We start from the raw sequence: 23,116 nt of genomic DNA on the forward strand, positions 1-23,116 counted from the left end.
TCAAAGACAGGATTTCTCTGTGTAGCCCTGGCTATCCTGAAACTCATGAACTCACAGAGATCTACCCACCTCAGCCTCCCAAGTGCTGGGATTAAAAGTGTGCGCTGTCACCACCCAGCAAAACATATTTTTTTTAAAGGGCAAGAGTTATATCTTAATAACACTGTTATCTAAAAGGGATGGTAGTGAGAGGAGAAAACTAACCAAGCCCCATGGCATCACACTTGCCCCTCAGAAGCTACTTTGTGAAGGAGGATGAATCTAGTAACAGTGACTTGGCATTCCTTTGACCCTCAATCACATGCATGTGACGAAAATTAACACCAATACTAAAATCACACCAAAAATATATATCAACTTTTTAACCCCTTCAAAACAAGGGGAAACAAATCAAAAGCTTAAAATCTCACCCTGACCACAGCCAGTTTCACCCTGCCCACATAAAATACCAGTGTGCCAAGGGCAATAAAAGCTTTTAAGGCCAATTGGGGAAGATACACAGTGAAAAATTTAATTTCCTCTCTCCTTTGATTGAAGCTTATTTGCATGTGCTGGCTAATGTGAGCTGTGTCTGCCACAGGATATGAGTTGTGGGTTTGCACTTGGTATGTGAGGCCAGGATGATAAAGGAAAGGCTGTCAAAAAGAAAGACCTAGAAAAGACCACAGCACATACACAAGTTCTAGGTCAGTCAGTCACAAGAAGCTCAGATGGTCAGGATATACTAACATTCTTGTTTGCATTCAGGCAGGGGGTCCTGGACCTGGATTTAAACATCTAACCACCAGCCTCCAATTGGATCAAGAGAAGAAGAGAACACAGGTTAAGGAAAGATATAAAGCACGTGAGTGCAGAAACCAGGATTAAGTGAAAGGCATGAGGCTTGTGATTGGAGCAGTTATGGAGGCCACCTAAGCCACAGCCAGTGCCCGCTCGGTCACTGACAGCAAAGGTGGCATCATCGGCTCTCTCTTCCATGATTCATTCATATTGTCACTGCCTTTGCCCTCAGCCACTGGATAGGTTATCTTTAACTGGCATTTGGCAATGTAGTAAGTATCTACTAGATAAGTGAATGACAAAACCATATAGCTGTGTCATGTGTGTAACTTTTTTTGGGGGGGGGATGCATTAAGAAATGTTGGCCTCTACTGAGAATGCCAGCCAAAATGGCTCAGCAAATAAAGAGGGTCATTACCAAGCTTGTGAAGACCTGAGTTTGGTCCCCAGGACCTACATGGTAGGAGAGAACTGACTTCCAGAAGCTGCCCTCTAGTTACCACACTGGCTGTTACACACACACACGTATTCCTAAGTGCTCATGCACACACGTGTGCACTTTCAAGTAAGTAAATGTAATTTTAAAATGACCCAGGGGTCTGCACCATGGCCTGTGACCTCAGTTTTTCTTGTCCCCTTGCACCTGTCCTCTCAGGTGGCACCCCACCCCCACAGTATCAACATCCTCAGAGGCAAAACGCAGCACACAGCTTCCTTGTGGGAGAGTCACAGTGTGGCCCATCAACATTCAGGCCAGGTCTCAGCTCTGTCAATCTCCACCCAAGGCGAGGCAGGGGCTTGCTCTAGCTTTGGGGCCAATGTCTTGTTAACTGTGGGGTGCCGACTGGGTCATTTTTAAAATTTATTCAACACAAGGTAGAGTTCCACTCTTGGGCACTATGGTCACTTGGGTAGCGGTTGTGGCTGATGTCTCTTGAACTGACTTCTCTTAAAACAAAACAATAGCTTAAAAAAGACCCCCCCCCACTGTCCTAGGGGTCGAACCCAGGGCCTGTGCACATGGGGAAGCACTTTACTGTGAGGTGCACCCTCAGCTCTGGGTCCCCCACCCTGAGACTATGACATTCCCAGCTTAGCTCTCCAGACGGCCTTTGTATGTATGTGCACAAGCATGTGACTTTACATTACAACGTGAGGGCCAGGCAATTCCATATGTCTTTCTCAATCACTATCTTACTTCCTTTTACTGAATGTTAGATTATATGTGTGTGGGCATGTGAGTGTATATGAGTCTATGTTTGTGTGCATGAGTGTATGCATGCACATATGAGTATGCGAGGGTGTGTGTGTGTGTGTGTGTGAGTGTGTGTGTCACGGCACAAGTGATTATGTGCAGTCAGTTCTCTCTCCCTCCTTCAGGTTGTTAGGTTTGCGCAGCAAGTCCCTTTACCCTCTGAGTCATCTCTCCAACTCTCCTTCTTGCTTCTTGACACAGGATCTTATGTAACCTGGAGCTCACCATATCAGATAGACTGGCTAGTGAGTGTCCTGGATCCACCTGTCTCTGCCTACCTTAGGCAGTTTGGGCTGCCATACCCAGCTTCTAAGTGGGTGCTGGTGATCTATGCTCAGGTCTGCATGTCTACTCAGTTAAGTGTCCTTACTCACTGAGCCATCTCCACAATCCCAAGACACACTTAAAAGAGGCACCAGGACACACACACTGCTGGTGGAAAAGTATGCTGGGGCAGCTACTGTGGAAACCAGTGTGGAGGTTCCCAAAAACCTGAACACAGACCTGCTGTATGATTCAGTTACTATAAACCAGAAGGACTGTAATTGAGTGCACCACAGAGAAGCTTGCACATTCACAATCATTGTAGCACTGCACAATCACAAAGATATGGAACCAAGAATCTATCGATAGATAAACAGATAAAAATATGTCGTTCATAGCCAGGCAGTGGTGGCGCACGATTTTAGTCCCAGCACTTGGGAGGCAGAGGCAGGGGGATCTCTGTGAGTTCGAAGCCAGCCTGGCCTACAAAGCTACACAGAGAAACCCTGTCTCGAAAAACAAAAAAACAAAGTGTTGTTCATATACACAATGGACTCATGCTTAGGCATGGAGAATGAAATCATGATGCTCACAGAAAGTAGATATAGCTGGAGATTATGTTAAACAAAATAAAGCCAGACTGAGAAAGACAGTTTTTTTCCGTTTTCTGCAGAATCTGGATTTAAATCTGCGTGTAATCAGGGCGTGTGCACATGGGTAAAGTGAAAGGGAATTGAGGGAGAAGGAAGGGATCTTCATGGATGGAGTGGATGGGATGCCATGTGATCTGAGAGAAGCAGAAGCTGGCACTATTTGGAGGAAGGATGGGAAGGAGAGAGGGAGAAGGGCACTAATTATAAACACTTTATGATGGTGTTTGTGTGCGAGGCTGCCACAACGAAGCCCACCGGTCATTTTGCATACTAACTTAAAAGAATTGGCAACAGAAGGAAGGCTGTCTGGCCAGTGGGGGGCAAAACTCTAGGTGGAGATCAGAAGCTGAGGCCAGTGTAGGACATCTGCAGCGTCTCTGGTACTTTTAGGTTGGGTTAAGCAATATCCTCTTTGTTAAGATTGGTATCGGACTCTGAGAAAATTTTATTCGGTTGTAAAGTCCCAGTTAAATTCTTAGCTACAAATGGAGAAATGCAGCCTTTGATTACAACTCAAATTTCCCCAGCCTTCTGAGAGGCCAGGGGGAGGGGAGCAGGTGTGGGAGAACATCCTTTCTGTCCCATGCTTCAGAGAGCCATAACTGTGTTTGGGTAAGGCGACCTGATGTTCTGATAACACTGATAAAAGTAACCTGGAGGTTGGCTCGCAGGAAGCCCAAGATAAATGCTGAGAGGAAACAGGTTGTTTTTGAAGTAGCCTCTTCACCATCACTTTCCCACACAAGGGCTCAGCTTCCGAAGGAAGACAGAGTACCTGATTTGCTTTGCAAATGAAATGGCTTAAGAAGGAGCAATTCTGCTAATCCACTAACAAATATGTCTGGAGGCTCCGCCCCTCAACCTGAAGGTCAGGCCCCGGCTTCAGAGCTCCTGGATTGCTCCTGCTGGACTTGGGCTGCCAGTGACCATCATTCATTAAGATACTACATAGTTGTACAAATGAATTGAGTGATTCACTGGAAAAGATGAAGGCAGGAAACAGCAATGATGGCTAGCCTTGGAGGCTCCTGCCTGTGATGTCAGAACTCAGGGGGCAGGGTCAAGATGATCAGAAACTGAAGGTCATCCTTGGTTACACACATAGTTGGAGACCAGTCTGGGCTAAGTAAGACAATCTCATTAAACAAACAAACAAACAAAAGGCATGCAGAGAAGGGAGGGGACATTATAGAGATGGCTCAGAGGATAAGAGCACATACTATTTTTCCAGAGGACTGGAATTTAGTTCCTAGCACCTATGCTGTATGACTCATGACCAACTGTAACCCCATCTTAAGAGGAGCTGACTCCCCCTTCTGGCTTCCACTGGCAATTTCACTCATGTGCAAATACCTCCCGACTCTGACTCCCACCAATCAATATAAATAAAATAAAATCTTCGAAGCAGGGAAGGGTCATGGCTGAGGAGATGGCTCAGCAATAAAGTGCTAAGTTTGACCCAGCAACCATGCAAAAAGCAGAGCTTAGCAGTATGGGGGGGGCGGGGTGGCAAAAGAACCAAGCATACCTAGGACTTGTCTGCCAGCCCTAAAGCCGTAAGAACACTGCACCTGCACCCCCCAAACTAATGCTATCAGTCTTAAGAAGAAAGGGAAGGAAGGGTCTAAGAAATGGTGACCCAGAGTCAACCATAAGAGGTAAGGAAGCCATTAGACCATATAGTTCAATCAAAGCCATTCTGGAGGGAACAGGGAACAGCTCAGCAGTTAAGAGCACTGGCTGCTCTTGCAGGACTGGAATCCAGGACCCACATGGTGGCTCTCAACTGTTCATAACTCCAGTTCTGAGGGATGTGATGTCCTCTCCTGACCATTGCAGGCATGAGGCACATTTGCAGTGCACTTATACACATAGATGCAGTCAAAACATGCAGACTCATAATTACTGTCTTTAAAAAGAAAAGAAAACCATGAAGGCATCCATTTCTAGAGGCCATCAGCCTTTAGAGAAGACTGCTTTGGGCTGTCCGGGAACCCCCTGAGTGTCCAGCCATCCCCCTGCCAAACAGTTGCATTTCTGCCTAATTGTATATGGCCTCAGGGTCTCTGAGAGGGACTAGAGAATCTAAGTGGGGAAGGATGAGGGAGATGGCCCCATCTACAAAGCCACAGAGAAGCCATCATCCCAGCCAGGGTTGATGTTCCCTGCACCTTCCTTCCAAGGGCTGTGGACAGTCCTCAAGCTCAGCTGGACTCCCAAAGATGGTTGTAGTCTGGCTCAGAGGACAGTGTAGGTAGCATCTCCACAGGAGTTCTATAGAAACTAGCAGTTGGAAAGGGAGCAAACCCCGGCTTTAAACAATTAGTCCTTTGCATGAGAGCAGAGGGAAGAGTTTGGGGTAGAGGAAGGGGACCAAGGCAAACAAGGAGGATGAACAGGAACACAGTCTAGTGAAATGGATGTCTGAAAATGACATAACGAACCTCAGTCACTTTGTATGTTAACTTGAAAAAAAAAAAAAAGTCCTTTAAACTAGTCATTAAATCAAAACTTCTCAAAGCCCACTTTGAATTTTTTTTAGCCTGCCTGCTCTACCACTGGTAACTCCAGTTCCAGGGGGTCCAACACTCTCTGGCCAACAAAGGCACATGGCACACAAATGGTGTACACACATGTAGGAAGACACAGCAAAATGAATAAAAATGTCTTAAGAGACAGTAGGCATTGGAAAGGAATTTTATTTCTCATCTTACCATGCTGGATGTACACACAACATCATTGATATATACAGCTCGAACAAATACAATTTATACATAAATACAAAGAAAGTGTGGTTTTTGAATTAACACAGCAAACTTACTATACAGTTTGTATCCTGGTCAGTAACAGCATTACAGTAATGCTACTCAGGTTTGCGCTGATTCTAATTAGTCAAAACTGCAGGGTCAGTTCAAAGGCACTAGGAAGAACTATGTTTTCTAGTAGTTAAAAAAAAGAGGGAGGAAAACAATGACTGATATATATCTATGGATGAGGGGGGCGCCTGGGTGCAGTGTTGCATAAGTATAATCCCAGCAACCATGAGGTGGAGGTAGAGGAGGCTCAGGGGTTTAAGACCAACCTGAGCTACATACTAGGCTACGTGGAACTCTATTTCAAAATGGAAAGGGGGAGGGGAGAAACTGGACAGACACAGGTGTATATAAATGTAAACTTTGCCCATTCCTTAATTCACAGCTCTACTGGATAGAGGGTGTTCCTTGCATTATGACTTAAGACACATCCTAAACCTAAAGTGAAAATAGAAATGCTACAACTATAATCATAACTTTAAAAACATGTTGCAGATGAAGCAACACTTTCCCCTCCAAAATAACCCCGATGTTCTGGATGCCAAAAACATAAAGTAGAAAATCACCTTTTCCAGAATATACACGAGACAGCTTGTGAGAGGACTTCGCTGTCAGGCAAGCACTGGCTGCACCACATTCCACTCGCTGAGCCTGAACATCACAAGAGCGGACAGACACTGAGTGGAGCCTGGCTGTCAGCAAGTGCAGAGTCAGCCTAACTTCCTACTAGAGCTCCTTTCAAATAAATAAATATTACTTTTTAAATTAATGAAAAGGATACTCATCATTTATAGATCTGCCCCACTCATTTAAAATCTGTACATTTATTTTAAACATTAAGCAAGTCTGTCTTTATCTCGATCCAATCATAAAATTAACACTGAAAATACGAACTATTCATCTTTTGTGGACAAAGACACAGTGAATGAGAAGCAGCCCCAGCAGGGGTCCTACCATCCTCAAACAGATCTCCCAACCTGTCAAGGATCTAATTTAGCTTTCAAGAAATGAACATTGTCCACCTTATTAGAGTTTTAACACAAACGCTTTAATGAACACACTGCTTAGCGTGATGACATCACTTGCAACCTCAGCACATGCCAGGCTGAGGCAGAGGGATCTTGAGTCCCAGGCCAGCCTGGGCTAACACAGAAAGATCCTGTCTCAAAACATCAAGCAAGCAAGCAACAAAATTACTATGTCAAGATGCATAGAGAATTTTCTCAATATTTTCAGTACTTATGGCGTTATTTTGTTGCTGTTATAGGCTTTAACACATTAGATTCAATGTTTCTAATGTTTTAGTTTAATTCACAGCAGATATTCCTTCCAGGCCAACTGTTAAATGATAGAAACACAGACTTTTAAAATGAAGGCATATAGATTCTTTTTTCTTACTGGTAAAAGTAAGATTCTGTAATTACCAACAGTTAAAATTACACCAGCAAGAAATTTGAGATCACCAAGATGCTTGGCTCACAGGAGTCTCACAAGACACACACTCGCTCAGGGTGCCATAGCACCCAGGCCACATCCACTACCTTGAGACACTGCCACAGTGGCCATGTTCATATCAGCACATGCTGCACAGATGGGACACCCAGTGCTCCTTCTGGAAGGCTCCACAAATGTATGGCCACACTTTCCATCACTTCACTAGGGCTCTACCTCTACTCAGTCATCTACAGCCTACATACAGCTCTGTAATTATAAGTCAGTATTTACCCAAACGTGTTAAAAAATCACAGTAACCCAACTAATTCTAACTTGGGAAATCTCAAAATCTTTGCAATCAAGAGCCTAGAGTTGATTGTGTAATTTCAAACTTAGAAAGCATGATAGGTTTTAGAAGCACATAACCTTCAAAATAATTTTCTAAGTAGACACCAAAAAAAACCCCAACCATTTATTATAAAAAACTTATTTAACTATATATTGAATATAACTTTTTAAGAGAGGAATATGGCCTAACTGGATTAATCAATAGAAGAAATTCAGAGAGCAGTATTATATGTGTGTATATATATATTTATTTATAAAGGAAATTAAAAGGTATTTTTCTGGCTTAGCTTCATTTTCTATAAAATGAGACTGGTTTCAATTTGTATACAGTCATTTCCATCAAAACTTAAAATTCAGACAATGGAGTATCTGTAAGCCTTATGTCCAAGAGAATTTTTTTAAAATGTGTGTGTGGCTGAGAGGTGGTGGTACACACCTCTAATCCTAGCACTTGGGAGGTAGAGGCAGACAGATCTCTGAGTTTGAGGCCAGCCTGGCCTACAGAGCTAGTTCCAGGATAGCCAGAGCTGTTACACAGAGAAACCTTGTCTTGAAATACAAAATCAAAAAACAAAAACAAAAATATGTGTGACAGCAAAGGTAAGTGGCCAATGCTGGCATTGGTGGGAAAGTCGAACCAGCAGCAACAACAACAAAGGCCAAATGTATGTCAGGGTGACAGAAACTGGTGGAGAGTGGCCAGAAGAAGCACATGTTCAAACTGTACCTTAAAATGTAAACCTGCAAAGTTGTCAAATTATACAATTTTCCATAGGAGAGCCATAAAATCAGTCATCTCATATCTAAATGCAATGAACATTAGTATAAAGTTGGAATGCATTTAGACAGGCCTGTCGGCTGTCAGGACAAGTTACTGCTTAGATAAGCTGCCCGGGTACTGACACAGAACACAGGACATAGGATAAGGCCTTCTGCTATGCACTGTGCAAACAGGACAGACTTCCCTCCACTCTGAGATTCCGCTTATCTAAATATGCAATAGTTGAGTAAGTACATAGCTAAGAGATGCACACTCACATACAACCACAACGCTCAATAAGAATGGTGCCCCTACTTCCACAAAGCATTGCCGACAGCGTGACATTCCTGCAGTCACCAGTTATGCACACTTACATGTTACAGAAGCTTAAGAGTCTAAAAGTTATCAGGAAAATTGCTATTTCCAGTCTCACTCCATAATTTACAGCTTTCATTATGTGATTTACATAGGTGTCCTCAGCGTCTCAATTAAGGATTTCTGTTCAGGCATGGGAATATCACTCTTTTTTATTGTAACCTTAATTCTGTAACATTTACTGAAGTAAAGAATCAATTACGGTCTCGGGCTTTGCAGAACGCTTTCTGTTAAGAGAAGAAAACATCCAAGATGAGTGCTTTTCCGTAAGAGACAATCAACACATTATGTAGCCAGATGGACCAACACTGGCCATGCTTGACCACAGCAGTTCTGAGTGATACCCAGTTTTTCAGAGTAGGTAAGGTCACCATAAGCAAACATATCACCACAGTACAGTGTTCTAGTGTGAGGATCTGAGCACAGGGTCAGACAAGGTGCAGAAAGCTGTTGGCTGAGCTTATCAGGGATGCCCAGTGGTCATTTCCTCTGTGAGGCTAACTACGGAGAAGCCAACTACGGAGAAGCCTCAGAGAACCAGGACACAGTGTCTGCACCTGCACGAGTACTCTCATGGGCTGTCTTTGTCCAGCACAACAGACTGCATGTCTCTCAAGAAGCATGGGGTACTCACAACAGAACACAAACATGTCTTATTGCAAAGAATTGCTTATTTCCTAGGAAAACTATAGTTTTTGATTCTGTTATAGAGTCTGGATCACATGTTGGCCCACAAGTTTTTTTCTTTTTGAGATAGGGTTTCTCTGTATTGCTTTGGAGCCTGTCATGGAACTAGCTCTGTGGACCAGGCTGGCCTTGGTCCACAGAGAACCGCCTGTCTCTGCCTCCTGAGTGTTGTGATTAAAGGTGTGGGCCACCAACGCCAGGCAAGGATTTTCTTTAACTTAAGCTAAACAAAAAGCATATTTTTACAGTGGTGCATTATAGAAACTATATCAAAATAGCTTATCAAAGTTTGTTTTAGCTGAACTTGAGAGAACTCATGTAAGTAATCTGGATTCTCTTTATAAAGATAACTGTCCAGCAATAATATGGCCTGTTCTACACTAACAAGGGACAGAACCACAGGCTTGCTCCACTATCCTCCGCTGCCTGTCTTTGTGAAGTTGACTGTCTCTACCATTTGCCACATACGAAATGCATCTTCCTAGTGACCACAGAGCTCAAAGGATGGCATTTACTAACCTTGTAACAGAAAGGGGTAGTTCAAGAGCTGTGTTTTACAACAGCACTTAAGAGCATGTGTTGCTCTTCCAGAGGTCCTGAGTACACATCCCAATATAAGCCACATTGGTGGCTTATAACCAACTATTCCAGGAAATCTGACATATAAATATGCAGGCAAAACACTCACATACAGATAAAATAAATAATTATATATCCTTAAAGAGCCCATGTGAAGATTCAGTTAGCATACGAAAATCTTTAAATCCTTCATCTAAATGCTAAAAAAATGCAAAAAATCTTATACATTTTAACATGTAGCTGATTCTTTCTAGCCCTAGTTTAATGAACCCAACATTTTTAGTGTTACCATATATCTAAAAGACTATGTAACACAAAGATGTAACTAACACCCATTCACTTCACCTTATATGTAAAGCAAAAGTCTTGTAACTGGTTCAGATTAGCTCAAGGAGCATTAGTGCCAGCCCTGGCTTCCCACTGAGCTTATGCGATGAAGCACAGAGGCTATACAATTGTCAAAACTGGTGCTAGAGAGTCATACAAGTTTCTCTTGTCCTTGGGGCAAACTGACCAGGTGAATACAGTATTTTGGGAGCCAAACTAGGCAAATTAATTAGTATCTTATTAGGAGAATTAGTATAAAAACTAAGACCCTAAACAAGACAGTAGGTGATGGGTAAACACTAGGAAAGAACAAAGTGAGTTCTCCTGTGGGCAGAGGCTAAAAGATTGCAGTTCTTTTTCTGTTTTGTTTTGGGAAAAGGTCTCATTATGTAGCCCTGGCTGTCTTGAAATTTGTAATGCAGATCAGGCTTGCCTGTAACTCACAGAGATTTGAGAAATCTGAGAGGCCTGCTTCTGCCTCTCAAGTCCTGGGATAAAGGGTTTTCCACCCAACTGTCTTAGAATGAAATCCAACCTTTTTTCCCCCCACCCCCCAACTCCAACACAGGGTCTTTCTGCATAACAGCTCTCTGGCTGCCTTGGAATTTGCTCTGTAGATCAGGCTGGCCTCGAACTCACAGAGTACAATTCTTTATCCCTATTTTGCTTATCAAGTTGTAATCGAATAGAGAATATAATTTCAAACCACATGTTATGTAACTAAAGTGTGACTTCCTTTAGACATATCTAAATATAGTATCACAACATTGTCACTTCAGGGATTTGGGGCTGTCCTCACCGTCTCCCAGTCTTTGGCCTTGCTTTCCCCTTGGAGGTCCGTGGCCTTTCTAATTTCATCAAAGATTGACGCAGACTTTCTTCTGTATAGGCGAGGTACACGTGGGAAAGGTCTACTTCAAAAGGCTACAAGAAAACGAACGAACACACACACACACACAAAGTTAAATCATATTTGGGGAAGATTTAAAAGACAGATTGACACTGATCAAAAACAACCACTGAAGACAAACCAAATAACCTTCTAAAGATGTCTTCTCCCCTACTATGAAATGCACTCAAAGCTGGAGAACTAGAGCCCAGACACGCCATAAGTTCCCCAGACATAAAGAAAAACTGTCTTCCTTTCTCTAAAACCAGCATACTGGTTGATCTAGGACTGAGGGAAGCAAAGCATCTTAGTCTCCTGCCACAGCCCACAGCCCAGAATGGTGAAAAGAACACAGAGTGGATTGGATTGGAACGATACAGAGAAGATTAGCATGGCCCCTGCACAAGGATGACATGCAAATTTGTGAAGCGTTCCATATTTTTGGATACCACTGAAGAGACCTTAAAAGAATCATTTGAGGGCTCTGTTTGTGCAAGAATAGTCACGGATCAGGAAACTGATTCCTCTAAAGGGTTTGGTTTTGTAGACTTCAATACTGAGGAAGATGCCAAAGCTCCCAAGGAGGCCATGGAAGATGGAGAGATTGATGGGAACAAAGTTACTTTGAACTGGGCCAAACCTAAGGGTGAAGGTGGCTTTGGTGGCCGAGGTGGAGGCAGAGGAGGTTTCAGGGGCCAAGGTGGTAGTAGAGAAAGAGGAGGCAGATTTGACGGCAGAGGCCGGGGAGGCTTTGGAGGTCAAGGAGGCTTCTGAGGTGGCCGAGGAAGAGGAGACTTCAAGCCACAAGGGAGACAAACGAAGTTTAAATAATTCCTTCCCAATCTTTCCCACTTCATTTTAAAGAAAGGACTCTGGGGTTTTACACTGTTACCTGTTATATGACAGAGCCTTTTAAGGACATTTCAAGAGATATATTTTTTTTTCCTACAAATAGTTTGTGTGTGTGTGTGTGTGTGTGTGTGTGTGTGTGTGTGTGTGTGTGTGTGTGTGTTGGGGGTTGTAAAAGAATGTTTACCATGTTTTTTTTTTTTTTTTTTTTTTTTTTTTGCTTCAGTGACTTTAGGACAAATTAATTAAAAGTCCTAAACTCTGGTGCCAGGAAAAAAAAAAAAAAAAAAGAGTGGCAGAAGGCTGTACTTATGGCTGGAGTGAAAAGAGGACTTTTTGCTAAGTGTGTGCCAGAGAGCAGACCTGTCCTAACAGTCCCACCCAAGAGCCTCTACTCACAAAAGAGAACCAGGTTGCTCAGCCACCATGCTGGAACAACCCACCCACCCCAATTCTGATAAGACTACCCGGAGTGTAAAGTGCTCTTACATCTCTCTCCTTCTTGTCAGGCACTGGGGTCTGTTTCCTCATGTTATTTCCTGTGTAGGCCACACATTTCTCAAAAAGGGAAAAGAGGGAAGAGAAATGTCTCGATCAATACTGTGAACTAGGAAGGCTGTAAGACATGCTGCCATTGCCATTCTGGCTCACTAGTAAACCCAATGTGGATCCCGGAGCAGAAAGGATCCAAGAGGCCATCTAGTACTCAGAAGTTCCAGGCCTAACCCATTGCCACAAATAGTCTCCACTTTGCTATTATCAGAAAAATATCATATCTGGTCCACTGAGTTCTAATCTGATCCACCCTGCTCCCATAGCAGCCAACACCAGGCCCACTCCATTTCATGAAGGGCGAAAGGAATACTCACTAGCTGCCATTCTCCTATGTCTTCATTCCAATGGACATAGTTTTCAATCATTTCCTTTAGAAAGAGTCAAAGTCTATTTTTAGTCAATAGTTAAAATATTGAAAAATATGAATAGAACTGGGACAATAGAACATGGCATTTGCCTGAATCTATCACTATATATTGCTCATAATGACCCCTTTGATTCCCCCATGTCTTCCCTGAACTAAGCTTTTAAGGGCCCTGCATTTGACCACTATTGTGTGTGCTGGGGGAGGGACATGTCATGGTGCTTATGTGAGGACAGAGAACAACTTTGTGGAATCAGTTCTCTTTTTATACCTCTTGTGGGTTCCAGGGATCAAACTCAAGTCATAAAGTTTACATAATAATAAGACTTTACTTGCTGAACCATTTGACCCATTAGACCTACACTTTCATCAATGTTAAGCGGGAAAAGTTGTTTCTGAACATTATATACTGACTGCATCAAGCATTTAAAAATCTATACTCCTTGGGCTGGAGAGTTGGCTCAGTGGTTAAGATCAACTGTTCTTACAGAGGACACAGGTTCAGTTCCCAGCACCTACATGGTGGCTCACAACAGTATGTAACTAATTCCAGGGTATATGATACCTCTACTGGTCACTGAGCACCAGGCATGCACATGGTACACACATATACATACAAGGAAAACATCCACACACACATACAAACATTCTTTAAGAACACATGCGGATACTATTCAACTACATAAAAACAAAAAGCAAAAGTTGGAATCCTGACAATCAGGAGGACGGACAGGCTGGGCTGAAAAAGGCAGAAAAGCTGGGAAACCATTCAGCTAGAAATAGGTTACAGTATATATTTCAGCTCCAATTCTGGGTAACGAGTTACAACATGGAACTAGGACACCCTGGAGTGTACCAGAAATCCAGGATTGAGTCTGGGTACCTGAGGTCTGAAAGGAAAATTTCCGAAAAAAGTCTCATACCTATTCTGAGATTCACAACATTATTTTTTTTTAATTACACATTTAGGTTTATTAAGAATATACTAGAAGGTGAGCGAAGATGTGGCTCTGTGGTTAAGAGTGTTCACTGCTCTTGCAGACACCTGAGCGTTAAGTTCCTACCATCCAAATCAAGCAGCTCACAATCTCCTCTAACTCCAGTTCTAGGGGACCTAATACTCTAGCCTAGACTTCATGTATAAACTCACATTCCTATATACACACATACTTAAAAAAATAAAATTTTGCTAAAAAAAAAAGATAAGACTTTAAAATTATGCTGGTGATAACAATTACTACCTGTCTGAAAATTACTAGTAATGATGGCTGGTTGTACAACCAAGTGAATATATTTAAGTATTATTGAACTGTATATGTAAAGATGACTAGAATGGGCAATTTCATGTTCTGTTTTTATACATACACACACACAGTGCATACATCAAGGGAGAGGACAGCTGCACATTCTGCTTATTCCTTTATTATTTAAAGAGTATTTATATATGTATTTAATGGATATAAATGTTTTGTCTGCCTGATGCCTGTGAAGGACAGAAGAGGGGTTTGGATCCCTCAGGATTGGAATTACAGATGGTTATGAGCTGCCATGTGGGTGCTGGGAATTGGAGCTGGGTTCTCTAAAAGCAGCAGCCAGAGCTCTTAGTCACTGGGCCACCTCTCTAGCTTTCTAATAAAGCATGTCAATGAGTTAACAGGTGCTTTGCCTTGATTCTGCATGCATTTACATGAACCACAGTCCTTCCCTTCCACAGGCTGGCACATCCTTATTTAGATACTTAAATACTCAAAAAGAGAATTATATTCTAAAAAAGCTAACACCTTTTGTGCTGGCTTATCTTATGCCAACTTGATTCAAGGTAAAGTTATCTGAAAGGGGGGAACTTCATGTGAAAAAATGCCTGCATAAGATACAAAGATACAGTGGTAAGGCATTCCTTCCTTTCTCTATCTATCTATCGAGGCAGGGTTTCACTGTGTAGCCCTGGCTGTCCTGGAACTTTCTGTAGACCAGGATGGCCTCAAAATCACAGAAATCCGCCTGCCTTTTTCTCCTGTGTCCTGGGACTAAAGGTGTGTGCCACCACTGCCTGGCAGGCTTTTTCTTAGTGATTGATGGGGAAGGGTCCAGTCCATTGTGAGTGGTGGTCCTGGATTCTCTAAGAAAATAGGCTTGCTGAGCAAGCCAGTAAGCAGCACCCCTCCATGGCTTCTGCGTCAGCTCCTGCCTCTAGGTTCCTGTCCTAACTTCCTTCACTGATGAACTTAATGTGGAAGTGTAAGCTGAATAAATCTTTTTGTTTCCAAGTCGCTTTGGTCATTGTGTTTGAGAACAGCAATAGTAACCCTAACAAAAACACTTTTATATGATAGCATTAGTTCAAGAAAGCTTTATAGAGGATAGCTGTGATGCAAACATGTAACATCTTAATTAGTTATGCTGGCTCATTCTTTAGCCCTCGTCAATGAACTAATGTATAGATCAGACTCTCCCCTCACCTGGTAATCCTGAGGTATGAAGTTATCAATAATGAGCATCTGAAGCCGAAGCTCACGGCTGAGCTGCCGAATGTTCTCTAAGAGACCTTCAATTTCCCTCTGATGCTCTTGCTGGAGATCGGCCATCTACCAGAGAACACATGACAGTTTAAAGCAAACACAATTTTAAGCTCAAATATTGCACCTGGCCTAGGACACTGATCTATGAGGCCTGATAAGAACTGGCCCAGTTTTTGGACAGATTGACACCATCACTAGCTAGTTCAGATTATTACTTATAGCTGGGGGTAGGGTTTTATTAAGTAAAATTTAAAATACACAGAAAGAAGTGTGTGTTTTAATTCTTTAAATGTATAGGCACACAAGCGGGGCGGTGGTGGCACACGCCTTTAATCCCAGCATTCAGGAGTCAGAGATAGGCAAATCTCTATGAGTTTGAGGCCAGCCTGGTCTACAGAGTAAATTCCAGGACAGCTAGGGCTACAGAGAGAAACCCTGTCTTAGTAACAAAAACAAAACACCTATAAGCATACATTAAGATTCTAACCTGTACTACGGTCAATTTCTAAGACACCAACCTCTGACTTTGCAGCCATCAGCATGGTCCAGACTTTCTTTAATTTCTTGGTCTTTCCCTGTGCCTCCTCTTGCAGACTGGTATATTTTTCCTCAATGTCCAAGCGTTCTTGCTATGATAAAAACAGGTTAACTTCAGAACAATTTTCTTTAAGTTACAAATTCAATGTAACAAATGATCTACATGTTTAGTAACTACTGTTTTCAAAATGATCCATAACCTGCTTTCCATTTTATTTTCGGTATTTAGTTTCTCATTGGGAAAGGTGAGCAAGCTGCAAACACCACACTCAACACGGCATCACCTCTTTTTCCTCAAGTTCTTTCCGAAGTTGCTCAGCTCTCTTCCTCCTCTCCTCCAGCTCCATATTGGACTCCTCGAGAAGTTTCTCTTGCTCCTCAGCTTTGGCCAACAAGTCCACACCACCGACAATGACTTTCTTCTCCAAAGCAGACAGTTTTTCCAGCAAAGACTGATGCTCTTGTCTATAAGGAAAAGGAGAATGTTCTAAATCCCTGTCATCTGCTGCTCTAATCTCACTCCCCTAATTGAATCAGAACTGAATATACACACACTTAGAAAAATTCAGTCATGTGATATCTCTCCAAATCACACCACTAAATGGCATTAACTCATCCACTAAAGTGTAATTCACATTGGCCAATATTTTCCCTACACAGAGATTAAATGATCAGAAATACCCAAACTTTAAAAATATATCACACACAGTAGACCCTCTACTCTAGAACAGCTTTTGTTTTTCCCTGATAGACAATCCTATGAAGAACACTAGGAACTGCAGCCATGAGCCCATCTGGACCCCACCGCACTCACTGGGCTTTCAGCAGGTCCTTCTCCCGTCTCTCCAGTTCAGCTCTAGCCTTGTTTCTTTCTTCTTCTTCCATGTCAAGTTTTGTTTCCAGTGCTTTTCTCTCCTCATCAATTTTCGCTTGCATTTCCACCATCTTATCTGGGGAAACTTTCTTTTTACCTATTTGAGTCATTTAATTGCAGCAGTCACTAAAAGCAGTCAATGTTTCAGACATAAGAATTATCTCAGTACAGCACTGTCCACACCCAGTCATACAACAGCACATGTTAAACTTCCATTTCTACTTTGTAGATCCTAGAACTATTTAATTCGTTAATACATGAATTAAAACTGTTGTCCAACTGTGTAATGATATGTAAGGGCGGAAATGAAAGAGGAACAAAACAGATGAGCAGAAAAAAGGGAAAGAAAAGTAATAGGAAAGGCAAATAAAAAAAGCAGAGCTTGTGGATCCCCAAATGGCATACAGGGGCAAAAAAGGAAAGTGACTCTTCAATCACTTCCACACTCGTTATGTAAGTCACTCATTTAAGGCAGCAGGTGCTTTACACTGATAAGCTGCCCAGGCAAATCATAAATGAGCCACCAAAGTAACTTACTATGTCAGACTAGATCATCAAAGTCCTTAACTCAGATCACACATGCTAAGAACCAACTAATAAGGCTGGAATGCAGCTTCCAACTGACTGCAATGTCCAAGCACGTGAATGGAGATAAATATATATGCAGTCTGTTTACACAAAGTTTACCAATGAACCTCAAAACCATGAAGCGATATGAAAAAAATAAAAAAGAGAAAACAAGCGCTAGGTTATTAAAATGGTTCCGAAACTGAGCCAATGGCAGTTCATTTCTGGTTGATGCAAATTCTTAGAAACGTGCTCACTCAGAACAACAAGCGTTTCATAGAACTGTCAGACCTGAGGCTCTCCCGAGAGTTTGTCATTCTCAACTTCCTTCCCAAGGGACAAGGACAGAGAATTGTAGATTAATGTCTCCACCCCAATCCCAGCCTCTCCTGCTAATAAGGAAAAGGAACTGAAAATCAATCAAGACAGCACTACAGATCTGAGTATATTCTTGTAGGAACCATGAAAGGCAGAATCATCCATAGCCTTTTCAACTCTTGAGATAAAACCTCATTAGAAACTCAAGGGTCTAACGGCATCCTTCCTTCTACAGAACCAAAGTCTAAAACAAAATCTCAGGCACAAAACCAAATAGGAACTAAGAGCTGTGATCCAGGCGGCTGGTGTGGTGTGATTCACTGCACTCCGTGTTGGAGGTGGGCCTGGGCCTATTGGCACAGCCACCTACTTTGAACATTCTGGATTACACTGTAGAATAATTTTCACAAATAAGTTAATGCCTATCCCCAATGAATCACTTGAGAAGATTTTCTATCCATAATAATAGTCATTAAAATTTTGAGGAGAAAAGTCTAAATTGAGGTTTATAGGAAGTACATGTACAATAAAATATGTAACTTCCAACTCAGGATCACAAATGTTTAGAGAAAAATTGCAAATACATTAAAACCAAAATAGTGTGTGTAGAAGGCATGGGTACTAAGGGGACAGACTAAATGATTGGATCAATGTATGAATTGTGGACTTGTAGTGTTTTGTTTTGCTGAGAGTTATAAAAAGTTCCAAAACCCCATCAGGAGGGAGGATTACAGAAAGGGTTTGTGTATAAAAGTGTATAAGCACTGTTTCTTGGTGAACTGATTGGAAAGAAGCAAGCGTCTCACTGTGCTCAAGAGGGTTTCAGTTCAAAAGTACACACATTCAAGTCCATGTGGCTCTAGCCAGAATCACCGGGACAAGCCATGGTATTTTCTTCACATAACACTTGAAACTACATATGACTTTGTAAAAGCCTTGGTGACTAAGAGTAACCTGGACATAGATCTTTAAGGAATGAAGTTTTACCCTGTGCTTCCCTGGATACAAGCCTCAGCCTCCTGTAGAAGCCGAAGAGACCTGCCACCTGTGCAGTCAGTGAGCACTTTGATCCCTCCATGGGTAAGAGACTACATACACTTCTGAAGAGATCTTAAAAAGGAGATGGGGTTGGCCACCCTGGGGGCATTCCCAGAACAATACACACATACACAGTCTCCTCAACCAAATCAATTTTAAAATCACAACAAAAATAAAAACCCAACCTCAGAAACTTTTCTAGTTTTCCATGATAAAATTTTGCACAAATATTTTAAGTAAATAAATCTAAAAAGGCAGCCAGGTGGTGGTGGTGCATGGCTTTAGCCCCAGCACTTGGGAGACAGAGACAAGAGATCTCAGTGAGTTCGAGGCCAGCCTGCTCTACAAATCGAGTTCCAGGACAGTCAGGGTTGTTACTCAGAGAAACCCTGTCTCAAAATAAAAAACAAACAAACAAACAAAAAATCTAAAACGGCATATTGATATTATAAAAGGTATTTAGCTTAGCCAAAGAGAAGTAGTGAGCCCTTCTGTTCCCTTTGGCCAGGTGCTCCCTGAATGAAGGTGGCCTGGCAGGGCAGGTAAGGGTAACTCTGTAGCAAGGGCCAACTAGATTCATGTTATCTGTATCTCAAGCACCTATGGTGTGGGCAACAGGAACTGACTCTTGGCCTTCAAAAAAGGAAAATGTCTGAATGTATATTTTCAAAAACTGGCTTAGTGAATCTTTAAGAATTTAGGGAAAAAGTTTTTTTAAAGTAGCTAAAATGGAGAATTTTTTAAAAAAAAGACATACTTACCTTATAAAAATTATTAAATTAAAAAACTGTGAAGAACTTAAATAAAAGGTCTTGAGAAATGAGTAACTGCACCACGTGGAGTGCAAGCCAATCACACCAACCTGCTTGGTCTTGCAAAGAAGCGGTAAGCGAGTCGCAGACAGGAAACATGTGCACAGAGATGAGGAGGGAAGAAAGGAAAACATTATTTCCTTTGTAAAACAGAGAAGATGTGTAACAGCATTCATTTAGCATGAGCAAAGACATGAATCAAATAATCAAAACTGAAATAGAGTCCACAGAAAAAGAAAGCATGTTCCCTAAGAAGACAATCATGAATGCTAGACTCCATCCACTCTGTGTTGCCCTGGAAACCCCAGATGCCCACAATGCCCCCTGCAAGTGGAACAGCTCAGTGCATATGCTGATGGATTACAGACATGGAATTGGGAACCTACCAAGACCTGGAAAATATGTTAAAACAGCAAAACCAAAAATGAAGTCAATTTTTAAAATTACTAAATTAAAAGTAACAAAGCTCTCATTGTCCATTGCAAAATTTCCCAATTCAATGTTTCTTCTGTATAAAGACCCATTACAGGTGTCCCCCATTTTAAGAAAATCCACCAGGTAGACCTGAAGCAACCAAACAGATAAACTATTTCACAATACTTTATACTGATGTGATTAACAAAAGGGTTAATGAATTTTAAAGGCAGTAAGTTCACAATATTTTATTTTCCAACCTGATTTTTTAAGCAGCTTTCTCTAATTACGTAAAATGAAGTACACCTGTATAGTGGCAAATTTATTACATTCAGCCTATGGGTTGACAGTTCTGGGTATTAAATAATGACTAGAGAAATCAATGACAACTGATGGTTCAAGCAAGGGACATTGAACGGCCATTCATATTTTTTTAATGGGAGGGGACATACACACAAGTTACACACAGCAATCACATGCTGGGACAGTCACCTCTCCACCTCCCCAACACATCCATGTTATGACAACAAAAGTTAGGTGCTAAGTATGAAAACAGCAATTAAAGCTTGTTGAATTGGAAAAAAAAAAGTCTTGAATTGAATAATGAACAACTCATTTCATAACCTACTTTCATATAACTACTCTCTAAGAATGGTTAAGTTTTAGAACAGAAAATTAAATTACAATACTTCCTCTCAGATATTCTCTCTCATTTCACATGTGGTGTCTGGACAATGTCATATATTTTATAAGTTACCCAGTGAGGTCAGCTGCTCTGGGAACTTGCTTCACAGTGTCAACAGACAGGGTCTTGAGACCCTTGAGATTTCCCCCTAAGAGAGCTAGAAGCAATGGTTTCTGCCATTAGTCTGGAAAAGGTAAGGACACAGATAATGCTCTAAGAGACAGCAAGCTGTAAGCTGGAGGAAGCAAGCATCACTCCCATTTTCTTCTCAATGTAGAAATAGACAAAATTTAAAATTGCTTTTCAACTTACAGTTTACAAAACAATTAAGACTGCAGAAGTCGACAGACTTTAGGAACTCTGTGTGACTCTGAATTTTCTCACCACATTGTGGATAGTCTTAAAGTCAACCCGGTAACTTAGAGGTGGGAAAGCTTCCAGTCGGAGCCAAACACTACTCAGTCTCCTTCCCTTGCCTAGGCCTCACTCATCTCTTTATTTGGAGCAGTATGGCCTGTTACATCGGGTGCTGCTGCACCAATACAACATTAATTTGGACTTACAGAGATTCAAGATTTGTTGTTTACATCTCTTACACTGACCAGAGTTTTAAAACGTATAATGAGGCATAAAAAAGAACTCTGAGAATTATTTTTTCCTACAGCTTACTAGCTCTCTTTACATTATCTCAGCAGCAAAAGCATGATTCTCTCTTCCACTGTCTCAAACATAGGCTCCAGCCTATGTTTCACAGTTAACTGAAGCCATGGCAGGGTGGGACCAACATGCTTTTCTACTGGGACCCCAACATGGACCAGTCATGACAGGGAGTGAGGCAGCCATCTCCCAAATGAAGCCCATGAGTGATGGAGAAGCCAGAGCTCTGTTAGAGAAGGTGAGGGCCGCCACTCACGAGGCAAGAACTCATCCAGAGGCTTCTCTATGACAGAACATGTGGAGTCTGAGCTACTGCTGCTGCTACTGCCTGCAAGACAAAGAAACGAGCCCACGGAACCAGAGAGAGGGACAGGAAATGAACAAAAATACACGAAGAAAACTTGAGTTCTGCAGGAAGAAGTTAGAGGACAATCAAGCTCTGCACTCAAGAGCAACTCACTCTACTTTAAAATTAAGTACTTTAGCTGCTTCCTTGTCACAAAGCCATGCAGGGACTCAAAACTGCATTTCTTTACAGATCTGCAGTAGTGGTAAACCCCACTACTCATCTAAACATAATTATTCTGAGGGCTGAAATAACAAAAAAGTCATCTGATGACATGCAAGTCTATTTAAGCTGCTAAGAAAAAAGAAACAGCTTTAAAACGTATTTTTAAAAAAAAATCACACAATTCACGTTACAGAAATCAGTTGCCTTTCATTATAGACAAAGTACTGTCTCCAATTCCCCATCCCCTCAAGACATTACATTGCCAGACTTAATGGCTTATATCTAAAGAGTGACAGCATAATTGATAATTGATAAGGCTCAGAAAAAAATGTTAAGCTTCTCAGCACAGGGTTAAGACATAGTTAAAACACTGTAACATATTAAACAGTGGTACTTTTTTCTACATGAAATTAATTTTAATAAGTCTACTATCTGCTTCAAGTCAGAAAACAATAATTTACTCTGAAAATCTAGCTATGAATAAAAGCATTTTTAAGTCAGGGACTGATAAACAGTTTCTGTCAAAGGACCAACAACTAGGCCACTTGATGTGAGAGCCCCAGACCACATGTAAACACATGATCGTAGCTGCTTTAAGAACACTTTATTTACAAAAACAGGTTCCATATGGACTTGGCCAGCACACTGTACTCTGCCAACTCCTGCCCTATAGAATCTTCAGTCTTTAATTTGAGTTCCCTATACAGCAGTGATGGGTTTGTTTTCAACAAGATGGATTAACTATGACTGCAGCAGCCTGCAGGAGCTGGGCAGAGCTCTGAGTTTGAAATGAGGTAGGGACATCTTTTCTCCATGCCATCTGCCATCAGCAGTCTTAGTTCATGCTGGAGGTTGCCCCGAAGGGTGAGAATGATACACAGCTTACAAAGGACTTCAGTGAAAAACTATGATCCTCATTCACACCTACCAGCGGCAAATGATTTTTAAAGGCTAACAACCCTTGAAGAAAAAGCCCACATTATCCTAACTTCAAAAGCTGGTAGGGACCTAACACAGATGCAAAACTGTAAGACAGTATAGCTACCACCACAGAGTTTTACAACTTAAAATTTTACAAGTGACAATATGGCATCCTGTGTCAGTCCGTAAGAGAAACAAGAGTGTGTAAAAGTTAACCACACACAGCATTAGTTCCCTGCTGGAACCACTACTACAATTAAAAATACCAAACATACAGTGGGCACCATCAGGGAGCAATTCTAACCTGTTGTGACCGGTTAGAAGTGAACAG

At 41.7% G+C, this 23,116-nt stretch overlaps 1 protein-coding gene and 1 non-coding gene across 4 annotated transcripts in view; one reads left to right on the plus strand and one right to left on the minus strand.

Annotated features, from left to right (window-relative positions):
* Positions 1-8,816: 8,816 nt before the first annotated feature.
* Kif3a (kinesin family member 3A) overlaps positions 8,817-23,116 on the minus strand; it is a 32,316-nt gene continuing 18,016 nt past the window's right edge. Inside the window, exons 10-19 of one of the 3 annotated variants that reach the window (XM_051180703.1) lie at positions 21,610-21,681; positions 19,648-19,656; positions 16,803-16,959; positions 16,273-16,453; positions 15,970-16,080; positions 15,392-15,517; positions 12,883-12,936; positions 12,503-12,571; positions 11,075-11,199; positions 8,817-8,909 (exon numbers count right to left, since the gene is read on the minus strand). In XM_051180703.1, the coding sequence (XP_051036660.1) occupies positions 8,861-8,909; positions 11,075-11,199; positions 12,503-12,571; positions 12,883-12,936; positions 15,392-15,517; positions 15,970-16,080; positions 16,273-16,453; positions 16,803-16,959; positions 19,648-19,656; positions 21,610-21,681 (953 nt within the window). In that variant the 3' untranslated portion in view covers positions 8,817-8,860. The remainder of the gene's footprint in view (positions 8,910-11,074; positions 11,200-12,502; positions 12,572-12,882; positions 12,937-15,391; positions 15,518-15,969; positions 16,081-16,272; positions 16,454-16,802; positions 16,960-19,647; positions 19,657-21,609; positions 21,682-23,116) is intronic. The other 2 variants (XM_051180701.1, XM_051180702.1) reach the window with 2 other exon arrangements.
* LOC127219899 (U6 spliceosomal RNA) lies at positions 11,503-11,607 on the plus strand. The gene has a single exon (XR_007834326.1). It is a non-coding gene; the product is annotated as a U6 spliceosomal RNA (small nuclear RNA).

This window comes from Phodopus roborovskii, unplaced genomic scaffold, assembly GCF_943737965.1.
Source record: "Phodopus roborovskii unplaced genomic scaffold, PHOROB, whole genome shotgun sequence".
NCBI lineage: Eukaryota > Metazoa > Chordata > Mammalia > Rodentia > Cricetidae > Phodopus > Phodopus roborovskii.